Raw genomic sequence first — 22,663 nt, 5'->3', positions numbered from 1 at the left:
TGCAAACCCCAGATTGCACCCAGTTCTGGGGCTGATGTTCAGCATTATCGCCTGCATTAACATGCAGTTAACGCCAGGTTTGCACCCATGTTATTGTGCGCTGAATGCTCAAATGGTTTCAGTGCTGGAATTAATTCACGCTGAAACCATTACCACAAACTGCATTAAAATGCATGTTAATGCAGTCATTATTCACCCCACAGCCATGCTAAAAAAAAAAAAAAAAGGTTTCTTGCGCACATTTAGCATGCAAAACGTTTTGCCTGCTCCAGGACAACATAGAAGGATTGGTTAAGAGAAGAGGTATCTACTGGCACTCCTTCTCGCCCTCCAACCTAACTACCCTACATCACACTGCTTTGTGCAGTGACCCCAGCTTACCCCTCCCTCCCACCCCCTTTTCTCTAAACATTAAAGAAAATGCTCTGATGGTGTAGTGGACCCCCAACCTCCCTCTTGACTTCCCCCAATGTTAAAAAAAGACCTGGTGATCTAATGGACCCCTGCCCCCCCCCCAACCTGACCCTACTCCTAGGGTTAAAAAAAAACCCTGGTGGTCTAGTAGACCCCCAGCCCCCCTCTCTTGCAGCCTCTCCCTCCTCCCCCCCAAAATCCCTGATAGGTCTAGTGCAGGGCTGGGCAATCTCGGTCCTCAAGGGCTACAACCCAATCGGGTTTTCAGGATTTCCCCAATGAATATGCACGAGATCTGTTTGCATACAATGGAGGCAGTGCATGCAGATAGATCTCATGCATATTCATTGGGGAAATCCTGAAAACCCAACTGGAAGGCAGCCCTCAAGGACCGAGGTTGCAGTCAACTCTGACTCACCTGGATCCCTATCTTTAAGACTACATCTGCTTTGTAGCACCTCAAATTCCAAGGGAGCACCTACTCTGTAATGGCATCTGGACACCCTGATTCTATTATAGAATTACTAGTATAAAACTGCATTTAGGCATGACAATTTACAACAGATCAATGAGTAGAGAGGTGTGGTAGCTGTGTTAGTCCACTTTTAAAGGTAATCAATAGAAATAAAACATGAAACAGAAAATAAGTTATGTCAAATAAAAAAGGTATCATCTTATTTTCTGTTTCATGTTTTATTTCTATTGACAACAGATCAATGACAGGCGTAAATGGGTGTGCCTGAGTGCACTAGGCAAGTTGCAAATGTGAGACACACCCATGCTCACGCACCCTTTTGGTTAGGTACTATCTGATAGAATAGCACACAGTGTACGTACATATGTAAGAGCCGCTTTTCTGTGCACTTAAGCATGCAATGTGCTCATAACTGCACACACCCAGCTACAGAATCGCCTTTATAGATTGTAGGTAGACAAGTTAATGTGTCTGTAATTTGGGGGGGAAGTACTTGGATCTCTCTTTGGAAGAAGTGAGTCTTTGTGGAGGTGGCTGTGTGCTTGCTAACAGAGGACATTGGAAGACAGAGACTAGGGCCTTGAAGAGTATAGGGCGACTGAAAATTGGGTTCTCAGTTTTGACTGAAACCGAATCAGCAGCTGAAATTTGCCATTTGTCTTCAGCTGAAAGTGAAACCAAACACAGTGCCTCCCTCCTCCCAGCAGAGAGTGGGTGCTCCTGAGCTGCCACCAACAGCAGAGAGTGGGTCCTCCTGGGTCACCACTCACCTAGGGTTACCATATGGCTCCAGAAAAAGGAGGACGGATTGAGCCAGCCGGGTTTTACTTCCATTGTTTTCCATTGAAAGCAATGGAAGTAAAACCCGGCTGGCTCAATTACTTCCATTGAAAGCAATGGAAGTAAAACCCGGCTGGCTCAATCCGTCCTCCTTTTTCTGGAGCCATATGGTAACCCTACACTCACCCTCTCCCTCCCGGCAGAGAGCAGGTCCTCCCGGGATGCTATCCACCACCCCCACCCCCCAAAAGAGGGCTGGTTCTCTCAAGCCAGTCAGCCACCCCTCCCCCCACCACCACCACAAATCCTCTGCCCTCCCACCACCTGAAAGATCCTCCTTGGGCCTACCTTTAAAAGCCCTGGTGATCTAGTGGCATCTTTTGTGCAAGAGCAATTCCCAGTCGATCTTGTCTCTGTTTGTTCCTCAGCGAAAATGGCTGTTGGGAAATCCTGTGGCAGCCTCATGAGACTGTCATGGGAGGTCTTAGCACCCATTTTGCGATTGGAACTGGCATGGGCAGGAGCGACAGGATTGCTCTTGCCCATGCCAATTCCAATTGCAAAATGGGTTCTAGGACCTTGTGCAACAGTCTTGAGAGGCTGTCGTGGGAAGTCCCAGCAGCCATTTTTGCTAAGAAGCCAGAAGGGGCAAGAGCGACTGGGAATCGCTCTTGCCCAGAAGAAGCCACTAGACCACTAGAGCATTTAAGGTAGGCCCGGGGAGAGCTTTCAGGTGGTGGGAGGTTGGAGGGGTTATTGTTGGGGGTGGGGGTGGGGTGTCTGGATCAGCAGGACCCGTTCTCTCCCAGTGGGTGGCAGCCTGCCCGGGAGGACTTGCTCAGGAGGCAATGGTGGGGATGGATATGTGGGCGGAGCGGGGCAGGCAGAGAGTGGTTGCAGGGGGGGGGGGGTGGAGTTTCACCCAAAAATGAAACATGACCAAACCCAGATTTTGGGCCAGTTTCGGTGTCAAAACTGAAACCAAAATCAATATTTGTTCAGCCTCTTTTTGGATAGAAGGAGAGGTTTAGTTTCCCTATCCACCCCCTCCAAACTGCCAGTCCTTGAAGTTGTCTTATCTGTGCAACACCCACCTTATTTCTCCTAGCTTAGTTTGCTGTTCAGTAGCCACTTATAGAAAACTGTACTGTTTACAGCTAGGTAAACACGACATGGAAGAAATAGAAATGTAAGAACTGTGCAAGAGGAAGTCATAGCTATAAGTGGATGCAGGAATACCATTTCCATATGCATACAGCGCAGATTTTGGAGTTCCTCCAGAGCAAAGGCAGCTTTCCTTTCAGCCACAGCCTGTGCCTTTAGCAGGTGCTGGATCTGCTGCAGCAGCTCCTGCTTCTCCTATAAAAGAAGCAAACTGAGAGCAATAAATAAGTGGATGCACCATGTGGGGAATTCTCCATAGGGAGTTGCAGCTTTGAATAACAATTATTTTTATGTACCAGCCTGGTTTCCACCTTCTTTCCAGATTCAAAATTGATGAATCAGCCCCACAGCAAATATACAAATATATATTGTATATTGAGGGGGAAGTTTCTTAAACGATTAGTCAAGATTCACACATGTAATACATTAGAGAATGAGCATATTTTTACAGTACAGGTGCTTTGGGTTACATTCACCCTATAAACTGGTACCTCAATCTATGCACCCCAAAGCCATGCCCTAGTGCCAATTTTATAAGGGCATCTTGGTGTCAGGATTGTTATAGAATAGTAGCATATGTTAGCATTGGCATGTCCATGTTTAGATGAGCCTGCCACGTCAATGGCTGGCATGCATAATTTTATACTGTTCTATTATCTGCACACATAATGGGGAGACACACCCATGCTCTGCCCACATGTATGCCCCATTGCAGCTAGGTGCTGTGGCACTTAGGCCCTACCCCTAGTGCACATAGGCACCTGCCAATCAATGGTGCTTTGATGCTACTTATATTCAAAACTCTCACCCATAATGAACCGCAATACCTCTCCTGGCTTCTTATTCCATATTGCCCAAACAAGATATTGAGACCTGCTCAATTACAGTAGCGTAGCCAGACAACCAATTCTGAGTGGGCCTTGGCCCAATGTGGGTGGGCATGTAATTCTCTCTCCCCCACCCCACCCCCATGATGTCTGCCCTTGGCTCCTCAAAATATAAATGCCTGAGCTGGCAGGGATGCCATGCCCTGCCAGCCAAAGACCTCTCCTGCCTTACATGTGCCTGTAGCAGCACTTATTCAGCAGGAGCGCCTCACCACTAATGCCTGCTTTCTTGCACATGCTCAGTTAGACCTCAACTAAGCATGTACAGTGGTGGAAATAAGTATTTGATCCCTTGCTGATTTTGTAAGTTTGCCCACTGACAAAGACATGAGCAGCCCATAATTGAAGGGTAGGTTATTGGTAACAGTGAGAGATAGCACATCACAAATTAAATCCGGAAAATCACATTGTGGAAAGTATATGAATTTATTTGCATTCTGCAGAGGGAAATAAGTATTTAATCCCTCTGGCAAACAAGACCTAATACTTGGTGGCAAAACCCTTGTTGGCAAGCACAGCGGTCAGACGTCTTCTGTAGTTGATGATGAGGTTTGCACACATGTCAGGAGGAATTTTGGTCCACTCCTCTTTGCAGATCATCTCTAAATCATTAAGAGTTCTGGGCTGTCGCTTGGCAACTCGCAGCTTCAGCTCCCTCCATAAGTTTTCAATGGGATTAAGGTCTGGTGACTGGCTAGGCCACTCCATGACCCTAATGTGCTTCTTCCTGAGCCCCTCCTTTGTTGCCTTGGCTGTATGTTTTGGGTCATTGTCGTGCTGGAAGACCCAGCCACGACCCATTTTTAAGGCCCTGGCGGAGGGAAGGAGGTTGTCACTCAGAATTGTACGGTACATGGCCCCATCCATTCTCCCATTGATGCGGTGAAGTAGTCCTGTGCCCTTAGCAGAGAAACACCCCCAAAACATAACATTTCCACCTCCATGCTTGACAGTGGGGACGGTGTTCTTTGGGTCATAGGCAGCATTTCTCTTCCTCCAAACACGGCGAGTTGAGTTCATGCCAAAGAGCTCAATTTTTGTCTCATCTGACCACAGCACCTTCTCCCAATCACTCTCGGCATCATCCAGGTGTTCACTGGCAAACTTCAGACGGGCCGTCACATGTGCCTTCCGGAGCAGGGGGACCTTGCGGGCACTGCAGGATTGCAATCCGTTATGTCGTAATGTGTTACCAATGGTTTTCGTGGTGACAGTGGTCCCAGCTGCCTTGAGATCATTGACAAGTTCCCCCCTTGTAGTTGTAGGCTGATTTCTAACCTTCCTCATGATCAAGGATACCCCACGAGGTGAGATTTTGCGTGGAGCCCCAGATCTTTGTCGATTGACAGTCATTTTGTACTTCTTCCATTTTCTTACTATGGCACCAACAGTTGTCTCCTTCTCGCCCAGCGTCTTACTGATGGTTTTGTAGCCCATTCCAGCCTTGTGCAGGTGTATGATCTTGTCCCTGACATCCTTAGACAGCTCCTTGCTCTTGGCCATTTTGTTGAGGTTAGAGTCTGACTGATTCACTGAGTCTGTGGACAGGTGTCTTTCATACAGGTGACCATTGCCGACAGCTGTCTGTCATGCAGGTAACGAGTTGATTTGGAGCATCTACCTGGTCTGTAGGGGCCAGATCTCTTACTGGTTGGTGGGGGATCAAATACTTATTTCCCTCTGCAGAATGCAAATAAATTCATATACTTTCCACAATGTGATTTTCCGGATTTAATTTGTGATGTGCTATCTCTCACTGTTACCAATAACCTACCCTTCAATTATGGGCTGCTCATGTCTTTGTCAGTGGGCAAACTTACAAAATCAGCAAGGGATCAAATACTTATTTCCACCACTGTACAAAGTGCGCCTATTGAATAACTGCTGCTGCAGGCACGACCCAGTCAGGAGAGATCTTTGGCTGATGGGGCTTAGTATCTGCGCCAGCCAGGAAAGCAGAGGATTTGCGACCCAAAAGTGACGACCTCTTAAAGATGCAGGGATTTGCAGGCCACAGTACAGGAATAGCTGCCAGCTCATGAACTCCTGTACCTTTAAGGGGGCAGATTTGAAAGAAGGGAAACTACTGCTTCTGGAATTTGTTTAAATGAGGCAGAGATTTGCAGTGATAATACACTGAACCTAGCAGCCCACACTGCAGCACCAAGGATAGATAGGGAGGAGAAGGGAGAGAGAAAGAAAGGGGAGAGGAGAGGATTGCCATGCTTGTGCTAATTTTTTAGGCATAATCTTCCCCTGCCTGTGGTAATTCAAAATAGCATTTGTAACTGAATTATTTTTTGCTGTTCTTCTGCAAATCCACATACCAGCAGATCCCATGCTGAGAAAAGTAATTGCTGTCACTGTTATGAACATTATGAACATTTATGCTCTTGAGAGTTCAAAAGATACAGGGGGGGGGGGGGGGGGGGGGAGCAGTTGTAAGAATAATGACTTAGCAATCAGAGTTTTAATTGTCAGAGGATATTACTTCTTCTGTGAACTTTTAAAGAATACCACAGTAAACAGAGAGAGCATCTTTCTCATAAGGTGATAAGAAGTCAAAGAGAAATAAAAGCAATAAGAATTTATTTTGCCACTCACCTGCTCTCATATATATCATCACACCAAATGTCCCTTCAGGATGTGTAGACATGAAGCTATCTGAGAGCTCTCGTTCGCACTGGTAAACCTGCGACCGGTGCTAACAGGACACGTGTTGGTTTGTCCACTGCGCCCAGCTCCTTGTTTCTGCGACCTCAGCCCACAGGAAGTGGCGGATTTGTTCGGCACCGTGCAGCACGTGACTTGCGTTATGGAGCATCACTTCGCTCACTACAGCTACCAGTGCTGCCCGAGAGACTAAAAGCAGATGGGAGGTGGCTGAGCAGGCCGGCGCTGCTGCAAGGCAGAAAGGCAGTGGCTGCTCAGCTCAGCTGTGCACTTTTCAGTGCTTAAACTGGGTGGGCCTGAACTGAGATTGGGTGGGCCTGGGCCCACCCAGGCCCACCCGTAGCTACGCCCCTGGAGCCTCAGCAGAACCAACTTATCATCCCAAAGTTATTGTGTACTAATTCATGAACACATCTGGGATTCCATTTTCTCAGTACAAGGACCTCATCTTTGGAATACCCTCCCTCGATTGTTCAGACTTCAATCTGCTTTGTCAACTTTCAAAGCCGAACTTAAAACTCACCTATTTGCAGATGCCTATAAATGATTCTATTTTGAATAACTGGACAGAGTAGTCTGTTCATAGCAGAGCACTCCTATTGTTTTAGCCTACCAACTTTACTATCATGATTGTAGCTCCCCCCTCACCGCCCTCATTGTGTCAAGTATCTTGTCTATTGTATTTTTACTTTTCTACCTCCATCTTTTTCTCCTCATATTTTAGATTGTAAACCACCCTGACGGCTTCCATAGGGCGGGGTAGTAAATACTAAATAAACTTGGAACCTCTAGGCGCCAGCTTATACAGTTGCCCCGAAGATGTTCTGGTGGTCAGAAAAATAGATGTATACATTTAAGTTTAAAAAATCTAAGCGTAAAGGAGGCATGCACTAAGGCATATATTTAAGCCATCATTCACCCGGTTTAAGTATACACATGTTTTTTCTCCATGTACCAAGCTAATATTCAAACACAATGTACAAGTCCTCTGAAATAAAAATGGTCTGGGATTGTATAAACTGAAAAGTATGAGTATGGTTTTGTTGTTAGACACCCTACTGAAAATTTACTTCTCAATGTATATGATTTAAAAGAAAACAACAAAACTTTTCAAATATAGATGAAGCACAACATCTATATAACCACGATATAACATCCATATAACCACGTTAAATCAACTGAAAATTGCTTGTCAGACTATATCATTTCTGTTCATACCTAGAGAACTTTTTTTTGATACAGCACTTGGCTGGCTCACTGGGACTTATAGTATTCAACCAGGAACGGCTCCTGGCTGGTTAAATCACTTGCTTGGGTAATGCCACTGAAAATGCCCGGTTAGAGCCCAACTCAAAACCGGCTATTTTGGGGCATTCTGGGGGCGAAGTCAGAACTTGGCCAGTTAAGTGCTGATGTTCAGCACTTAATTAGCCAAGGTAATGGCATAAATAGGACCACATCAAAGTCAGTCCTATGTTTATGTGGTGCCCTATAGCCACTTAAGTGATAAATATCGCACTTAACCGGTTTTGGTTTCACCAGCTCCATAAGCACAGAAATTCAATGCCAAAGCACAGACATGGCCGGCATTGAAATTCCAGGAATAAAGCTGGCAGCCATCAGCAAAACACTGAGCGCTGCCAGCTGAATATTGACCCCCTAATTTATAGGCACATTTTACCCAAACTATAGCACATTTTGGGGAGGCTCCATTCATATGTCTTGCCTGCCTGTCCATCTGTATGCATAACCAAAAGACATACACAGAGACAAACACACACAGGCACATGGATATACACACAAAGCCACACTCACACACAAATACACTTAGGGGGTAATTCTATAAATGGCACTGAAAATTTGGCAGCAAACACTATTCCATAAAGAGCACTCCAGGATGGGCACACCCCTTTTTGAGTTGCACGCGATTCAATGTAGGTGCCCATTGTGACAGAATAGCATGCAGCCAGATCGTCAGCCAAATCGTAATTAGTGCCAATGAAGTACTTGTTAACTTCAATAATGAAATCATTGGACCCCATTAACTAATTATTTTGGTCACCGATCTGGGATCCTGGCCCAATTTTGGACACCAAAATTGGATGACTTTTATAGAATCCAGGGGATAATGACATGCACACACACACAAAGACAAGTACACATATACACACACAAGCATGCAAATACATATTCACACAGAAAGGCAAGCATACAGACAAGCATGCACACACACACACACATACACACAAAGAGAAGCACATATATATACACACTAACACACACAGATAAAGACAAGCATGCAAATACAAATGCACACAAAGATATGCATACACATGCGCACAAAAAGACAAGCACACATACACACACTAAAACATACATACACACACAAAGACAAGCATGCAAATACACATGCACACAAAAATAGATATTACACTCAGAAAAAAATGCATCTTGTAGCCCCTGTCTCCCAAACAAGACACAATTGACCATGTCTTTTTACACCCAGTCCCCAAACCTTTAGTGGAACTATAAACAGCTGTTGCCAGGAATGTGGTTAAGCTGGGGACTGGAAATGGCTTTGTGAACATGGAGTTGATTCTGGCTTTTGAAGGATCTCTCTCATATTACTTGCTAGGCTTTGGACTCTGAAACAGTAATACCTACCAGTTCCCTCTGAGCCTCCAGCTCCCTGATATGCCCTTTCAGCCGAGCGATGTTTTCTTGACTTTCCTCTTTGACTGCAGCTAATTCTGCCAGCAGCTGCAACAAAACACATTCTGGTAACGAGGGCAAGAAGAATTCTAAATTCAGCTTTTTCCTGTTTGTTCCTTATTGATTTTATATATTGAAACAGCCATCAGTGAACCAGGTGGCTGTTCCTTTATGTAGGACATGTGCCAATATTTCCATAAGAAGTACCTGCTATACAATACCATAATCAAAAAAGGAGAAAGAAACTTTCAACAATGTATTTTCTGTCCTATTGACACTTTTAACATATAATACTGTAGATTACTTACCACTACTGTAAAATAACTCCATGCCGAAGAGTGGAATTAAGATGATGGTGGATGGTGAGCCACATCAGTAGCTGCTTTGACCCAGGAACCTTTCCTTTTCTCTTCTCATTGCTCTCGTTTTCTTTTATCTCCTGCCCAGTGTCAAAATATGAGCACAGAGCATAGGTCTTTCTAGACACGCAAACTAGGACAGTACCTGGTTCTTCTGCAGTGTCCTTCCAACCTTTGTGGAGTTGGGTTGGAAGGACACTGCAGAAGAGCCAGGCACATTGATGAGATACCCGTTGGTGTGGGAGCTTGGGGCATGCACCGGTTGGATTTCATTGTTTTCCTGACTGTCACTGCATTGCACCCAGAGCTATAGATTCTGGATTTCACAGCAGGCGTGGGGCTCTTTGAGGCTGGTGTGCTCTCTGAGGAATCACTGGAGAAGTCAGAACTGCCTATCTTGTAGATGAAATCTGAACGTCAAGGGGGAGCTGAGATGGTTCTGTCAGAGAACATGGTTTTAGAAACAAATTTTGAGCCTTTACCATCTGACTTTCTGAAGATCCTTGAAGTGCCTCTGAAAGTTACTATTGCACTTCCATGGCATGCAAACTTGGATATTAAATAGATATATTCCACTAATTCAATTTCTTTGAATGCCAGCTGTAGAGCTGCAGCTTAAAATAAACTGACATGACTCTGCTATTCACTCTTTGAAGTTGATACCTTAAAAAGCAAAGATGGATTTATGGAAATTAAAAAAAAAATAACCCAAAACTCAGAACAATTAATTTTCTGAAGGTCTTGCAAATAACTGGGGCCAAGTTATGTACGAAATATATACGTTGTAGTGTCTAGATATTTCTACCAAGTCTTCCACGCATAGTTTGACAGTCACTTACTATGTCTGTTCCCTCGGTATGTCATCTCTCTGCTGCTCCTGTGCACTGGGACCCAGGTTATCACATTAATATGTACTCTGCTCTGCCGCCACAGGTTCTCCTGTCGCATCTCCTCCCACTTGTGTGGAAACAGGAAGTACTTCACACAGGAGGTGGGACAAGGCAGGAAGAAGGACCTGTGGCGGCAGAGCAGAGTTAATGTGTTAAAGTGATAACCTGGAACCCGGGCCTGACAAACAGGAGCAGGAGACCAGTCCAGCTTTCTTTTGCCTGTGTATGCCTCCTTGCCTGCCACTGGAAGCCTTTCTGGCTGTGGGCCCCCCCTTGGAGGCTGGGCCTGGGGTAATTTTGCACCCCCCCCCCCCACGCACCCCCTCTTGGCAGCCCTGGTTAGAGTGTACTTTCTTCCACACAAAATGAGTGGGTGATTCTAATCTCAGTGAAGACTTGCAGAAAACATGATAGACTCTGTCATGGAAAAGTATGATGCTGATATTATCCTCTGCCACAAAACTGGATCAGGGCTGGTTTTTAAAATTTGGTTCAAAAATTGAAAGGCTCTTTTGAGAGCTAAGGTCAGGTTATACCTGCTGTGTTCCCCTCCACCGAGGAAGAAAAAAAAATTGGAATATAAATTTTTTAAAAAACATTGGATTTTGAAGTTGGCTTGGTGTTGAAATATTGTGCCAAGAGTCAGAAATTTAGACCTGAGGTCTGTTTTGATTTTGGATCCAGAACAGCTTACCTTCATCCAGGTGATCTTTATTGGCTACATTGAGTTAAATTAAGACTTGGTATTTTTGTTTTGTTTTGTTTTCCTTCAGAGTTTAAAGACCTAGGACATTTACAGTTTCTGTTGTTTTCTTTCTTTCTTTCTTTTTTTTACCTCTGCAGTATCTGGGTGGGAAATATGGCTATTCAATATGAATATTAAAATATTTATAAAAATAAACTGCACAAAAATTAAGTCCAAAGACAGAAGATGTTATCTTAATGATAAAAGTCTTTCTGCTTTATGTCTATGGATAGCTAGATTAATGTAGTTCTTACAAAGATGAACCACCATACTCTCATAATGGAATGGACTGCTCTTGCACACCCAATGGCATCATAGCTTGAACTCGCCACTGGCTTTTATACAATATTTTCCCTAGGAGTGGATAGCTCTCAGGTTTCCATTAGAAGGGTACTTTAAGAATCTGAGGTTAAAACCAGTCAGTCATTTATTCAGGATTATAGAATAGTATAGGCAAAGAGGAACATCTGCAAACAGCATACTGAGTCAGTGGGAATCAAGGCTGCCAGAATTAAATGCTGGAGATAGAAGCACCAGGGCTGCTGCCATAGGAATGAGGAAATTACTGGCTCGGACTCTCTGAAGACAGGACACCAGAGATCAGGGTCCATGGCAGCGATAGCTAGGAACCTTCTTGTTGCTAGGAACGCTTTCTACTTTCCAACCTGTCCTTTTTCCTGCTTGCATAAAACAGTGGACATGGTGGCAAATAAAGACCATATGGCTTATCCTGTCTGCCCATCCATGCCAACTAATATGCTCTGTAATCATTTCCTCTCCCTCAGAGATCCACTGTGCTTGTCCCATGCTTTCTTTAATTCATATAGATCTGACAGTAGCAGGGCTAGTGTTGATATTATATTTATTGCTTCCAGATCCTGAGATTACTTGTACTGAAGGTGGGGTCTAGTGGCCAGAGCACCAATTTACATGAAAAATCACTTCATTGACAAGCACAGGTAAATCAAACTAGTGAAACATTTTATTAGAAGAAAAAGAAAAATGTAGAACCATCTGCCTGGGTTGTTGCTACTTACTAGAAGGTCTGCTTGTTGACTTGTGTCTTGGATGCTCTTTGCTGGTGTCTCTTTGCCACAGATGGAGGACTTACCATCCTGCTCTGTGGCAGTCACTGTATCTGAAACATGGAGCTCAATTTTCTGTTCTGCGTCTGCAGGAGTTGTCCTTCCTGAGATAGGGGGTTCACCCTCTTGTAAGGTGAGAACAGGATCATCTCTAAGTTCCTGAGACAGGTCAGCACTTCCTAAACTGCCTGCAGAGGAGAAAAATGGAGAACAAAGGAGAGAGATTGACAATTCTCTCTGTGAAATCTGCAGGAGTATAATTTTTATAGTGCAATAAAACTTCAATGAGAAATGCTTGCATACTAAGGGGTCGGAATATTGATGGACCTGCTGATGTTTCATAGATCTGCTTGACAGTTGCAGTTCTTGCAGCAGACCCTTTTTGTAGTATCAGCTTACTCAAGTATTCAGTTATCTGTCAGGATATAACGTGTGCATTTCATTGTTGTGCCTCTGCATCATGGAATGCAATCCCTAAAGATATATGTGATGAAGCTCAACATTTGGGATTTGGGAAATGGATAAAACCCTGTTTTCTTGGTAAAGTATTTCTCTAATTTTTGTGGACTGATATTACAAAATTGTAATGTGACTATATTATGTTTTTAAATTGTGATCCACCATAGGACATGTTTGTCATAAGCCGAATATCTAGTTTGATTAATAGATAAATGAAGGGTGAGATGTTATATGACAATTTCCCCTTTTTTTATGAGAAGACCCTTTGGAACAGTTTCCATCTGCCTATGGAAGTTTGTTAGAGCTATTTCTGATTTCTGTTGAAGAGGCACCTTGAGGAGGGTCTGTGAGACTCTTTTCCACCCATTGGAACTTTTCTTGCTCTTTGAGGTGGAACCTAAAATTCACATAGTAAATGAAGGCAAATAAAGACCAGTATGGCTCATCCACTCTGTCCAGAAGGGCGGCCAGGGTTTACCTGTAACTTTGTGCAAGTCAACCTTCCTTTGCCTTTAGAGTTGCAATTGACACCTGGTGTAGTCTGATTCCCCCCTCCCCCCCAACGCCTTTTAAAAAAAAGTTTTGTTGTGCGTGGAAATGCTCTATACTTTTACTGCCCAATATTTCACACTATTTAAATGGGCAGAATGGCTGCTGATCAGTTAAATAGCTTTTAATCGGCTCTACGCAGATATTCAGCTGGGGATAACTGGTTATTCCCCACTGAATATCATGTGATATAACTGGCTATCCACTGTTTTTTAAAGTGGGTTTAGCAATCATATTTGGCTGCTTGAAAACCTGGTATAATTTTGGCTGGTTTGAAGATAACCGGCTAAGTCTGAATATTGACTTAGCCAGTTATCTTCAAACTGGCCAAAAATAAGCTAGATATTCAATGCTGGTCACCAGAAATGGCCGGCACTGAATATCTGGGTTTAGCACCAACCCATGGTCTGAATATTGGTCCCTTACCTTTATTTCATCTTTATGTCACCTCTGTGTTTATCTCATGCCTTTCTGAATTCCATCATTGTTTTCAACCCCACCACGTCCCATGAAAGAACATTCTAGGCATCCACTGCTTGTTTCCTAACTGACTATAGAAGCCCATTTGAACTATTTCTGAGCTCTCTAAGAATTTCTATTAGAACTATTTCTCAGGTCTTTATGGATATCTCATGTGACAATTTTTTTTCCTTCCTTCTTTCATGTCAGTTTAAACCAGTGCTGAGATCTGGCACCAGGAGCCAACTACCCAGGAAATTGTACTTGTTTTCTGAGAAGCTCTGAAAGAACAGGCCATTTCACTGGGTAAGTGAACATTTTTTGTGCTTTGGTGATTTAAAGATTGAGGTTTAAAAGCGGTAAGGTAGGTTTATTGATAAAGACAGAATTTTTAAAAGCAAACTGTATCAACTAGTCTCCTTCTGAGATGCAAATACTAAATAAATCAAACAATATACCATATAATCATAAGGTTCTTTATATCAATCTAATATACCTAGTACCTTAAGAAGTTTAAACAACACAATAATACTAAGATGCAGACAGCAGTCCAGTAGCAAGAGGGGTGCTAGCCAGCCTTTTGTACTGATTGTCACATGTATGATTATCTCCCAGTTAGCGAGAGGTTACATGTGTGTGCTCTATGCAAAGAGCTCCTAGCTCTCAGAGAACGAGTCCATTCTCTTGAGGCTAGAGTAGCAGACTTTGAGGAGCTGAGGGAAACAGAGAGGTACATAGAGGACCTCTAGTATGGCAGCCCCTGTGCTGCCTTGGAGGAGGGAGGTCTCCTAGAAGGAGCTTGAAAGCCAGAGCCCTTTTTAAGAGGTTCATAGGCTGCTGCTGCAGTCAGTCTTTCACAGAAGTTAGGTACCTTCACAGCTTGATGGCATTTCCATCTCCTCATTGGCTTCTCCTTGGCCACTGTCATGTTGGATCTGCACCTGAAGTGAAGGAGAAGGTGTGCTACCCAATGATAGACCACCTAAGCTGGTCTGTCGAAGTTCCTCTGAGCTGCTGTCCTGACTCAACAAAAGCATCATCATCTCCAGCGAGTCCTGATCAGACAGATGGGTATAGGACAGGGAGGTAAGGGGCCTGGAAGTAGGAAGATTAGGGGTACAAAGCCTAGTAGGGGACTAAGGTAGTGGATAACAAAGAGTGAGACATACAGAATAAGGGTAGTAGTGGAAGGAGTGTTTAGGAGAAGACATAAGTTCAGTGTTAGATAAGGAATTAAACAATAAGCAGCTGTTGAACAAAAGTGGCATTAAATTTTATTTGGTTTGTCACTGGCCAGCAGGGGCGTAGCCAGACCTCACAGTGGGAGGGGGCCAGAGCCTGAGGTGGAGGGGCACATTTTGGTCTGCCACCCCACCGCCGCCCCCTGCCAATTCATCCCCCTGCCACTCCCCAAATTGCTAAATGCAAGCTGCAGCAAATACTTTGGCTGGCAGGGGTCCCCAACCCCCACCAACTGAAGACTTGTCCAGCGCCGGTCTCCAGCACTGCCACGTTGCCTGCTCTGCTCTGTCTTCCTCCTCACGTCCTGCACGCTCCTTTAAGTGAAACTGAGCATGCTCAATTTCACGTCCTGCACGCTCCTTTAAGTGAGCATGCTCAATTTCACTAAAAGGAGCGTGCAGGACGTGAAGGGGAAGAGAGAGCAGGGCAGGCAACTCGGTGGCACCAAAGACTGGCACTGGGCAAAGCTTCAGCTGGCGGGGGTTGGGGACCCCTGCCAGAAAACCAGGGGCCTGGAGGAAATTTTGGGGGGCCCAGGCCCCCGTGGCCCCATGTAGCTATGCCACTGCTCGCCAGTGTAGGTAAATGGGGTAGAAATGAAAGCGCAAAGAAATCAGGTCTAAAATAAAGCATGGAAGTATCTGTGTAGCATCTGTATAATTCTAAATGTGGAAATTGACTGTGTGCCAAGTACAACTGAATGTCCATGGCACATGAAAAGCAGATATCAGCAGGGCCGGCGTTAGGAAGTGGCAAACAGGGCAATTGCCCCAGGCCCCATGTCACAGGGGGCCCCACCTTCCATCAAGCTGAAGGAGACATAGCTTGCAAACAGGTTAACAGGTTTTTTTTTTGGGGGGGGCGGGGGGCTTCCCAGTTTCTGACTGGGCACCTGCATGTCTAACACCGACCTGGGTCTCAGCCTGTCTTCGGGAAAGAAGGCAATACAAAATTCATGTTTCCCAGTTAATGATATAATATTGAGTGGGAAATCAAGCATTCTAGGAGAATCCTCCAGAGGCAAAAATATGTGCCATTGTGAACAGTGAAAGTCAAGCGTCAGAAAACCACAGAATCCAGGCAGAATATCTATCTAAGCACACAGACAGACAGATACATGACTGACCCCCCACCGCCACCACCACCTTTGACCCCCCCCCCCCCCCGGCACCAACCCTTTCGACCCCCTCTTCCCCCCGCCGCCAACTCTCCCCTGCCACCGCCGTTGGGTACCTTTGCTGTTGGGGGTCCCCAACCCCTGCCAGCTGAAGTCCTCTTCTCAGACACAGTCGCGTTGCTGATCTGCAAGGGCAGGCTTCTGTTTATGTGAGTCTGACGTCCTGCATGTACAAAGTGCAGGATGTCACTCACAGAAACAGAAGCCTGCCCTTGCAGATCAGCAACGTGGCCACGCCTGAGAAGAGGACTTCGGCTGGCGGGGGTAGGGGACCCCCCCCAGCAAAGGTACCCGAAGGCGGTGGAGGGTTGGCGGTGGGAGGGGGGGTCGAGGGGGTTGGCAGCGGGGAGGGGCCATGGCCAAATCCACGGGGGCCCATGCCCATGTGGCCCCACGTAGCTAAGCCCATGGACTACACACACATGGCTCAGGCAGTGCCAGTCAAGTGTGCATGTCGACGGGACCCCGCACAGCCTGAGGACGCCGCTTGCGTTGAGGTAAGGGACATGACACACCCTTCCCCAAACGGCAACTTGCCCCAGTCCTGCTCACTGTGATATATAACAGCAGCATGAGGCTAGGCAATCGATGATGTTTTAATGATCAAGAATACAGAACAGGAAATAGTAATGTGATGACGTTTAATGTGAGCAAGTGCAAAGTAATGCATGTGGGAAAGAGAAACCCAAATTATAGCTACTGAATGCAAGGTTCCACAGATCAGAGTCCAACAACCAGCATTCCCTCTAAGCAGAGCCACTGAGATGGGGGGGGGGGGCAGGGGGCAAGATTCCCCAGGCCCAGCCTCCAACCCGGCACAGGTGATCAAGAGAGACTGCTCTGATGGCCATAGGTCATTCTTCATGGGTCACTCCTATACATAAACAGGAAGTTACTTCGCAGGAGATGGAACATGGCAGGAAGAAGGACCCATTTTTGGCAGAGTAGTCACTCTTGATCACTGCTGAGGTGGGGGGGGGGGGGGCATGCCCCTGAAGACTGTTTGCCCTGGGTCCAGCTTTGTTTTTCAGTGGCCCTGCCTCTGCACAGATGTCCAGCCACATTCCTGCCAGCAAGGTGTATCAATCATGAGGGGCAGGAACTAGGAAGGATACCTGGGAGTTCTGCAGATCCTGGCTGCCCATTGTGACTGAAAATGTGATAGTGGTACTGCAGAAATGCAAATGGAGCGCTTCCATACAGCTTAGAGGGAATTCTGCCAACAGCTGAGGGATGTATTCCCTACCAGAGAAGTATTGTAGTGCCAGAATACACAGAAGAGCAAGGTTCCAGTTTATGAAAGGTCTCTCCAAGACAAAAAAGGGAATTCTCAAGCAGGGGACCACATGCATGAAATTTTGCTTGCAGAACTATTGAAGCAGTATGCTGCTCCAGGTAAGTGGACACAATTTTTGTGAAAATGAACTATGATTTATGATTTTAAAATGTTATAGATAGGGACACATAAGTTTTCACCTTGAAGTGTTTTTAGTAAAGGCACAGGAGGTCCCAATGGAGTGCTGATCCAGCAATATAGGATAATTTGCCAGTGGCCTTTGCATTTATAACTTGGAAAAGGGAGCTTTTGGTCGTTTTTGGTGTGAATCCTGTACTGGACAAAATGGGAGACACGTCTTGAGAAATCAACCACTTGGGGATAATTTTCTGATTGAGACATCCTTCCTGTTTGGTCTATGCTATCATAACCATTACTGTATGATATCCAGGCGGTGATGGTATTACACATACATATAGTATCCCCTGTCAGTTTCTGGACCTTTAGCAGTCATAACCATAGAGCAGTTCCTTAAAGTTTGCAGACTTTCTAGTTGTATGACTTTAAAGATAAGAATAATCAAGCTTTTTCACTTGATTTGCACTTGTGTATTGTTGGGGACCTGTTTTGAGCTCTACATTGTAGGCTGAAGATCCCTGTGAGTACAACCTTATAAAGAATTGTAGGTGGAGTGTTTGTCCATTTTACCTTTCAAAATTTGCCCCTGAAACATGTTGTGCTAATGGACTACTGGAAAAAGTATTATAAGGTTGTTTTGGATTTATTAAAGGATTTTAAGAAATAGCTTCTGGCTTATCATTGTTGCTTTGTGCTTGTGACATATTTGGACTGCAGCATTTCGGACCACTTGTTTTTTATACAATGATTCATCTAGCCAGTTATTGACCATGCCACACCTGGACTTCTTGCTCTGAAAACGTGCCATTTCCTCTTACTTCCTCCCACAGTCCAGGTCTTTCCAGCTCCTCGTGTTGTCTTCTGTCATTGTCATCATCGTCACCCCCGTCTCTCTCTGGTTCTCCAGCCATGGAGTCTATTTCCCACTCAGATACAGCTGTGCTGGGTGGGCTGAGGTCACTCCACTGTGAGACCATGCAGAAAATACAACTAAAATTAGAGCCTCTGTTCTTGGGTGTTTATAAATTGTAAATTTAGGGGCCCTTTTACTAAGCAGCGTAGGCGCCTATGTGCGCTCGATGCGCGTCAATTTTGAGTTACCACCTGGCTACCACATGGCCCTTGCAGTAATTTCATTTTTAACATGTGCCCACTACGTGCGCCGGAAAATATTTTTATTTTCTGGCATGCGGACGGTAATTGGGCGGTAATCAGCATTTTACGCATGTGGACCATTACCGCCTGGTCACCGCATGAGACCTTACCGCTAGGTCAATAGCTGGCAGTAAGGTCTTAGACCAAAAATGGACATGCGGCAATTTTCATTTCGCCGCACGCCCATTTTCGGCAAAAATTTTTAAAAAGGCATTTTTTTTTACAGTTGCGCTGAAAAATGATTCTGTGCACGCCCAAAACACGCGTTTACGCTACCGCAGGCCATTTTTCAGCACGTCTTTGTAAAAGGGCCCCTTAGGTGTTTATTTTCCAGTTAGTTAGGGATTCTTCAAGAGCAAAACAGTCAAGCCAAATCAATATTTTTTTTTTCAGTTTGAGACTTTGCTAAGCTACTGTTCACAAAAATATTGGTGCTGGCTGCAGCGGTTAAATTATCCATGCACATTCAGCACCACTGTCCAGATTCCGAATGGTGCTGAATATCTCTGTAGAGCAGCAAGTGCCACCAATATCTGGACAGCAGCAGTATTCAAATACCAGATACAGTTAGGACAGCAATTTTCTGCCCTAGCTTTATCCAGAAAGTTACCTGGATAGAAGGTTGAATATTGCTGCTTTCTGGATAACGTCTTCCTCTACCCATACTCTGCCCCTGTACTGCCTTGGCACTATCTGGAGAGTATTAATACTTTCAAATAGATGTCCTGCAGACCACCATTTATACTATACAAAAATATTTATTGTATACAAGTAAGTGATATCATGACTAACTCATTCATATCATCCATTTATACTACTAACTGCTTTGCTCACTGGTTACAATGAAATAAAAAAAAACCCCAATATTTCCAATACTAACTAGCCCAGAAGCCTGTTGGCAAAATATGAATCATTTACGAGAAAATAATTCCAGGCCCACTCTTTCATCAATGACTTGAAGATGTAAAGCTTCTGTTGAAATTTTAAAAACATAATACCATCTCTCAATCAATGGAATGTTTCTCCCATGCTGTAAAAAGCTACCGGAAACTGTTGACCTTCAGTATGCTCTCTGACCCGAACTGGTCACTTGGTACAGAGACACCATTGATAGAAGAGTGGACCTGGAATTATTTTCTCTCATATGATTCATAATTTTATTTTGCTGTACATCCATTTTTGGCCAAAATTTTAAAAAGGCATTTTTTGCAGGCATGCTGAAAAATGGATCTGTACGTGCCCAAAACCCGCACCCACACTACCGCAGGCCATTTTTCAGCGCACCTTAGTAAAAGGACCCCTTAATTATTACTGTCCTACATGATAGATTCCAAAGGGGAGGGAAAGAGGGGAAGAAGAAACATTGCTATTATCATTCAACAGTAGTCAGCTAATTCGAGGCACTGGTTGCTCAAATAACTTGCTTACAGTTACAAGTCGGTGGCAGAAAGGAGATTAAAACTTAGAAGTCCTGGATTACAGTTACATACTCTGACTAGTCTTACAAGTAGTTTATAGCTTTTCTTAAGGGTAGTTTTAGCTTCAGACACTGGTTTAACTTATATTTTTCCCACAAAGCATTAATACATTCCCCTTCCTGTAGTACCACCATCACCACTGTAAAAGAACCCCAGGTGGCTGTAAAAATATGATTGGAGAAACACTGTTAGCAACTGTAAAGATGGATGGATGGATGGTGGCTACATACGTTTTTCAAAGTGACAGATGTATTGGTGAACTTCAGTGTTACCTGTGTTGCTGTTTCTCGCTTCAGTTCTTCCTTCTCTCTCAGGATTTCTTCCAGCTCAGCGATGCGGGAAATCTGTCTCTTCCCCTCAGTTTCCTGCAATGACCTCTGCATCTCACACTCCCGCTGGAAAGTGGCCAGGCAATTCTGGACAAACACAAAGGGAAGTGGAGGACATAGTACCAAGCCATCTTTTCAGGGCCGGCCTAGCCATTAGTCACACTCATAAATTGACTTCTCTGAAAATTTACTAGGCCCAAGTGCATACATTTGTTCTCAAAATGTAATTAAACTCAGTTAGTGGTGTTGAATATATAAAATAGTTAAAATGCCATGGCCCGAGTTTTAAAACAAAACTGCTGACTTCAGGATTCAAATATTGGCCCATATATTTGTTCTTTAAAAACTGGACTGTGTGAGACAAAGAAAAGAGGTAAGAGATCATCTCTAGACACAGAGCAAGAATTAACTCTTCCTCTGTCCCTCAGCATCTAAAAAATGCTTCCCCTTCATAGCTTCTGGGGTCACCAAAGCTATGAGAATTGGTAAACAGCATCATATTTCCACCAATGCACTTAGGGGAACTTTTATTAAACCAGTTACTGTGGGCTTAATGCAGGACTTTACCACATGGTAGCAACAATTATTGGAGGCGTTCCCATCATTTGTCATTACAGGTGTCATGTTAAATGTGCAGCTACTGCATGTGCTTTGCTTGGAGTTAGTGTGGAAACACTTAGTACCTCTTATTTAAGAGGCAATAAGTGATCCCAGGCTAACTACAAATCTGCCAATTAGCATACGGTATTTACAACGTGTTAACCACAAAACGCCTCCTAAGCCCCACCCTCCGCCCATGACCCACTCCCTAATACAAAAAGTTGCCATGTTTACCACACGGTAACTGAAAAAATACCATAAAGTCCCTTAACGCAGTTGTGTGCAAGCAGTTACCGTATGGTAAACCGTATGCTTAAGTGTTTAATGTGGTTTCGTGAAAGGACCCCTAAGTGTTTGGTTTATAATTTATCTGTTTTGCTCACTGTGTCGAATGCTTTTGTCTAATCACCTTTGTACTCTCCAGGTGGGTTTGTAAGTGTTGACTCTCAAGCCCCTTCATCTCATTCTGTCTTAACAGTTCCTTCAGCTTCTTGTCTTTAGACTCCAGATCTACAAGAATGGAAATGTAGATGTTTTCACATTTTTTATTAAATATATAATAATCGATACAGGTTGTACATGATGCATTTTTTTAAATTTCTTATCAGCATAATAGCATCTAAAATGGGCAGGCTGGTTATGTTGTATGCTCTTTATCTCCTGCCATTTTCTGTTTTTTTTTTGTATAAAAAACAAAAACAAAAAAATCAGGAATGAACATTTGTTAGAACCACTTTTGCACAGGCAGTGGTCAGCGTGGTATAGAGGAATAGTCTAGTGGTTAGTGCACCAGGCTGGATATCCAGGGGTGCTCAGTTCAAATCCCACTGTTGCTCCTTGTGATCTTGGGTAATTCTTACAAGAGAACAATTATAAAAGTAGAGAAAGAGCAAATAGAGAAACATGAAGCTTGGTAAATCCTTCGCCTTCCTACCTTCCTGGGCCTGAAGGAGTTTTGTTGTGAGCTGGGTGATATCCTCTTTGGCCCGTTCTATGGCTTTCTCCATTTTTTTGCGGCTCCTACAGAACATCATTGAAAAGTACTTTTTAGCCTTGGTTCGGTAAGTTTAATGGATAGAACTGAATGTCTGGGTGTGTCCCCTTCTTAGAATTTTGCAATGGCTGTATTTAGCTCCATCAAAATTTGGGTGGAGGTAGGTCCTTGATGGAGGCATCAGACTTTTCTGCTTTTTAAAGCTGGTACATGATTTGGGATGGAGGGCTCAGGAAATAGGCACAGTTGGTGCTTTTGCCTTAGCAAATGCCTACAGTCTGAAACAAGGCTTTCTAGAACAGAAGTGTCAAAGAGCAGTTCTGGAGGGCTGCAAACCATAGATACAACACTGCTGACTTTATAGATCGAACTTGAGAAAGCATATTGTAGCATACACTGCAATGAGCTGTGGAGGGGCATAATCGAACAGGGCGCCCAAGTTTTCATGAGGGTGTCCTCGCAGGACAGCCCCGCGAAGGGGCGGGGAAACCCGTATTATTGAAACAAGATGGGCATCCATCTTTCGTTTCGATAATACGGTCTGGGACGCCCAAATCTCAACATTTAGGTCAACCTTAGAGATGGTTGACCTAAATGTTGAGATGGTCGACATTAGAGATGTC

General features: G+C 44.3%; 1 protein-coding gene across 1 annotated transcript; it reads right to left on the bottom strand.

The window, feature by feature from the left end:
- Window positions 1-9,584: 9,584 nt before the first annotated feature.
- On the bottom strand, window positions 9,585-22,053 carry LOC115461605. Its single transcript, XM_030191556.1, has 7 exons — window positions 21,981-22,053; window positions 21,456-21,556; window positions 20,390-20,533; window positions 18,264-18,449; window positions 14,523-14,787; window positions 12,211-12,372; window positions 9,585-9,874 (listed from the first exon to the last, which is right to left on the bottom strand). The coding sequence occupies exons 1-7, from the start codon at window positions 22,051-22,053 to the stop codon at window positions 9,585-9,587; spliced, it is 1,221 nt and encodes a 406-aa protein (XP_030047416.1).
- Between the last annotated feature and the right edge of the window lie 610 nt (window positions 22,054-22,663).

Source organism: Microcaecilia unicolor, chromosome 1 (assembly GCF_901765095.1).
Source record: "Microcaecilia unicolor chromosome 1, aMicUni1.1, whole genome shotgun sequence".
Lineage (NCBI taxonomy): Eukaryota > Metazoa > Chordata > Amphibia > Gymnophiona > Siphonopidae > Microcaecilia > Microcaecilia unicolor.
The sequence above is the reverse complement of the archived record's forward strand: the minus strand, read 5'-3'. Positions and strand labels throughout refer to the sequence as shown.

Excerpts from the sequence above, each read along its gene's own strand:
- LOC115461605 (XM_030191556.1), bottom strand. The coding sequence starts at position 22,053 with ATGGAGAAAGCCATAGAACGGGCCAAAGAGGATATCACCCAGCTCACA. Across the intron at positions 21,557-21,980 it reads ACTCCTTCAGGCCCAGGAAG|ATCTGGAGTCTAAAGACAAG; the intron begins GTAGGAAGGCGA and ends CCATTCTTGTAG. Across the intron at positions 20,534-21,455 it reads CCCACCTGGAGAGTACAAAG|AATTGCCTGGCCACTTTCCA; the intron begins GTGATTAGACAA and ends GTGTTTGTCCAG.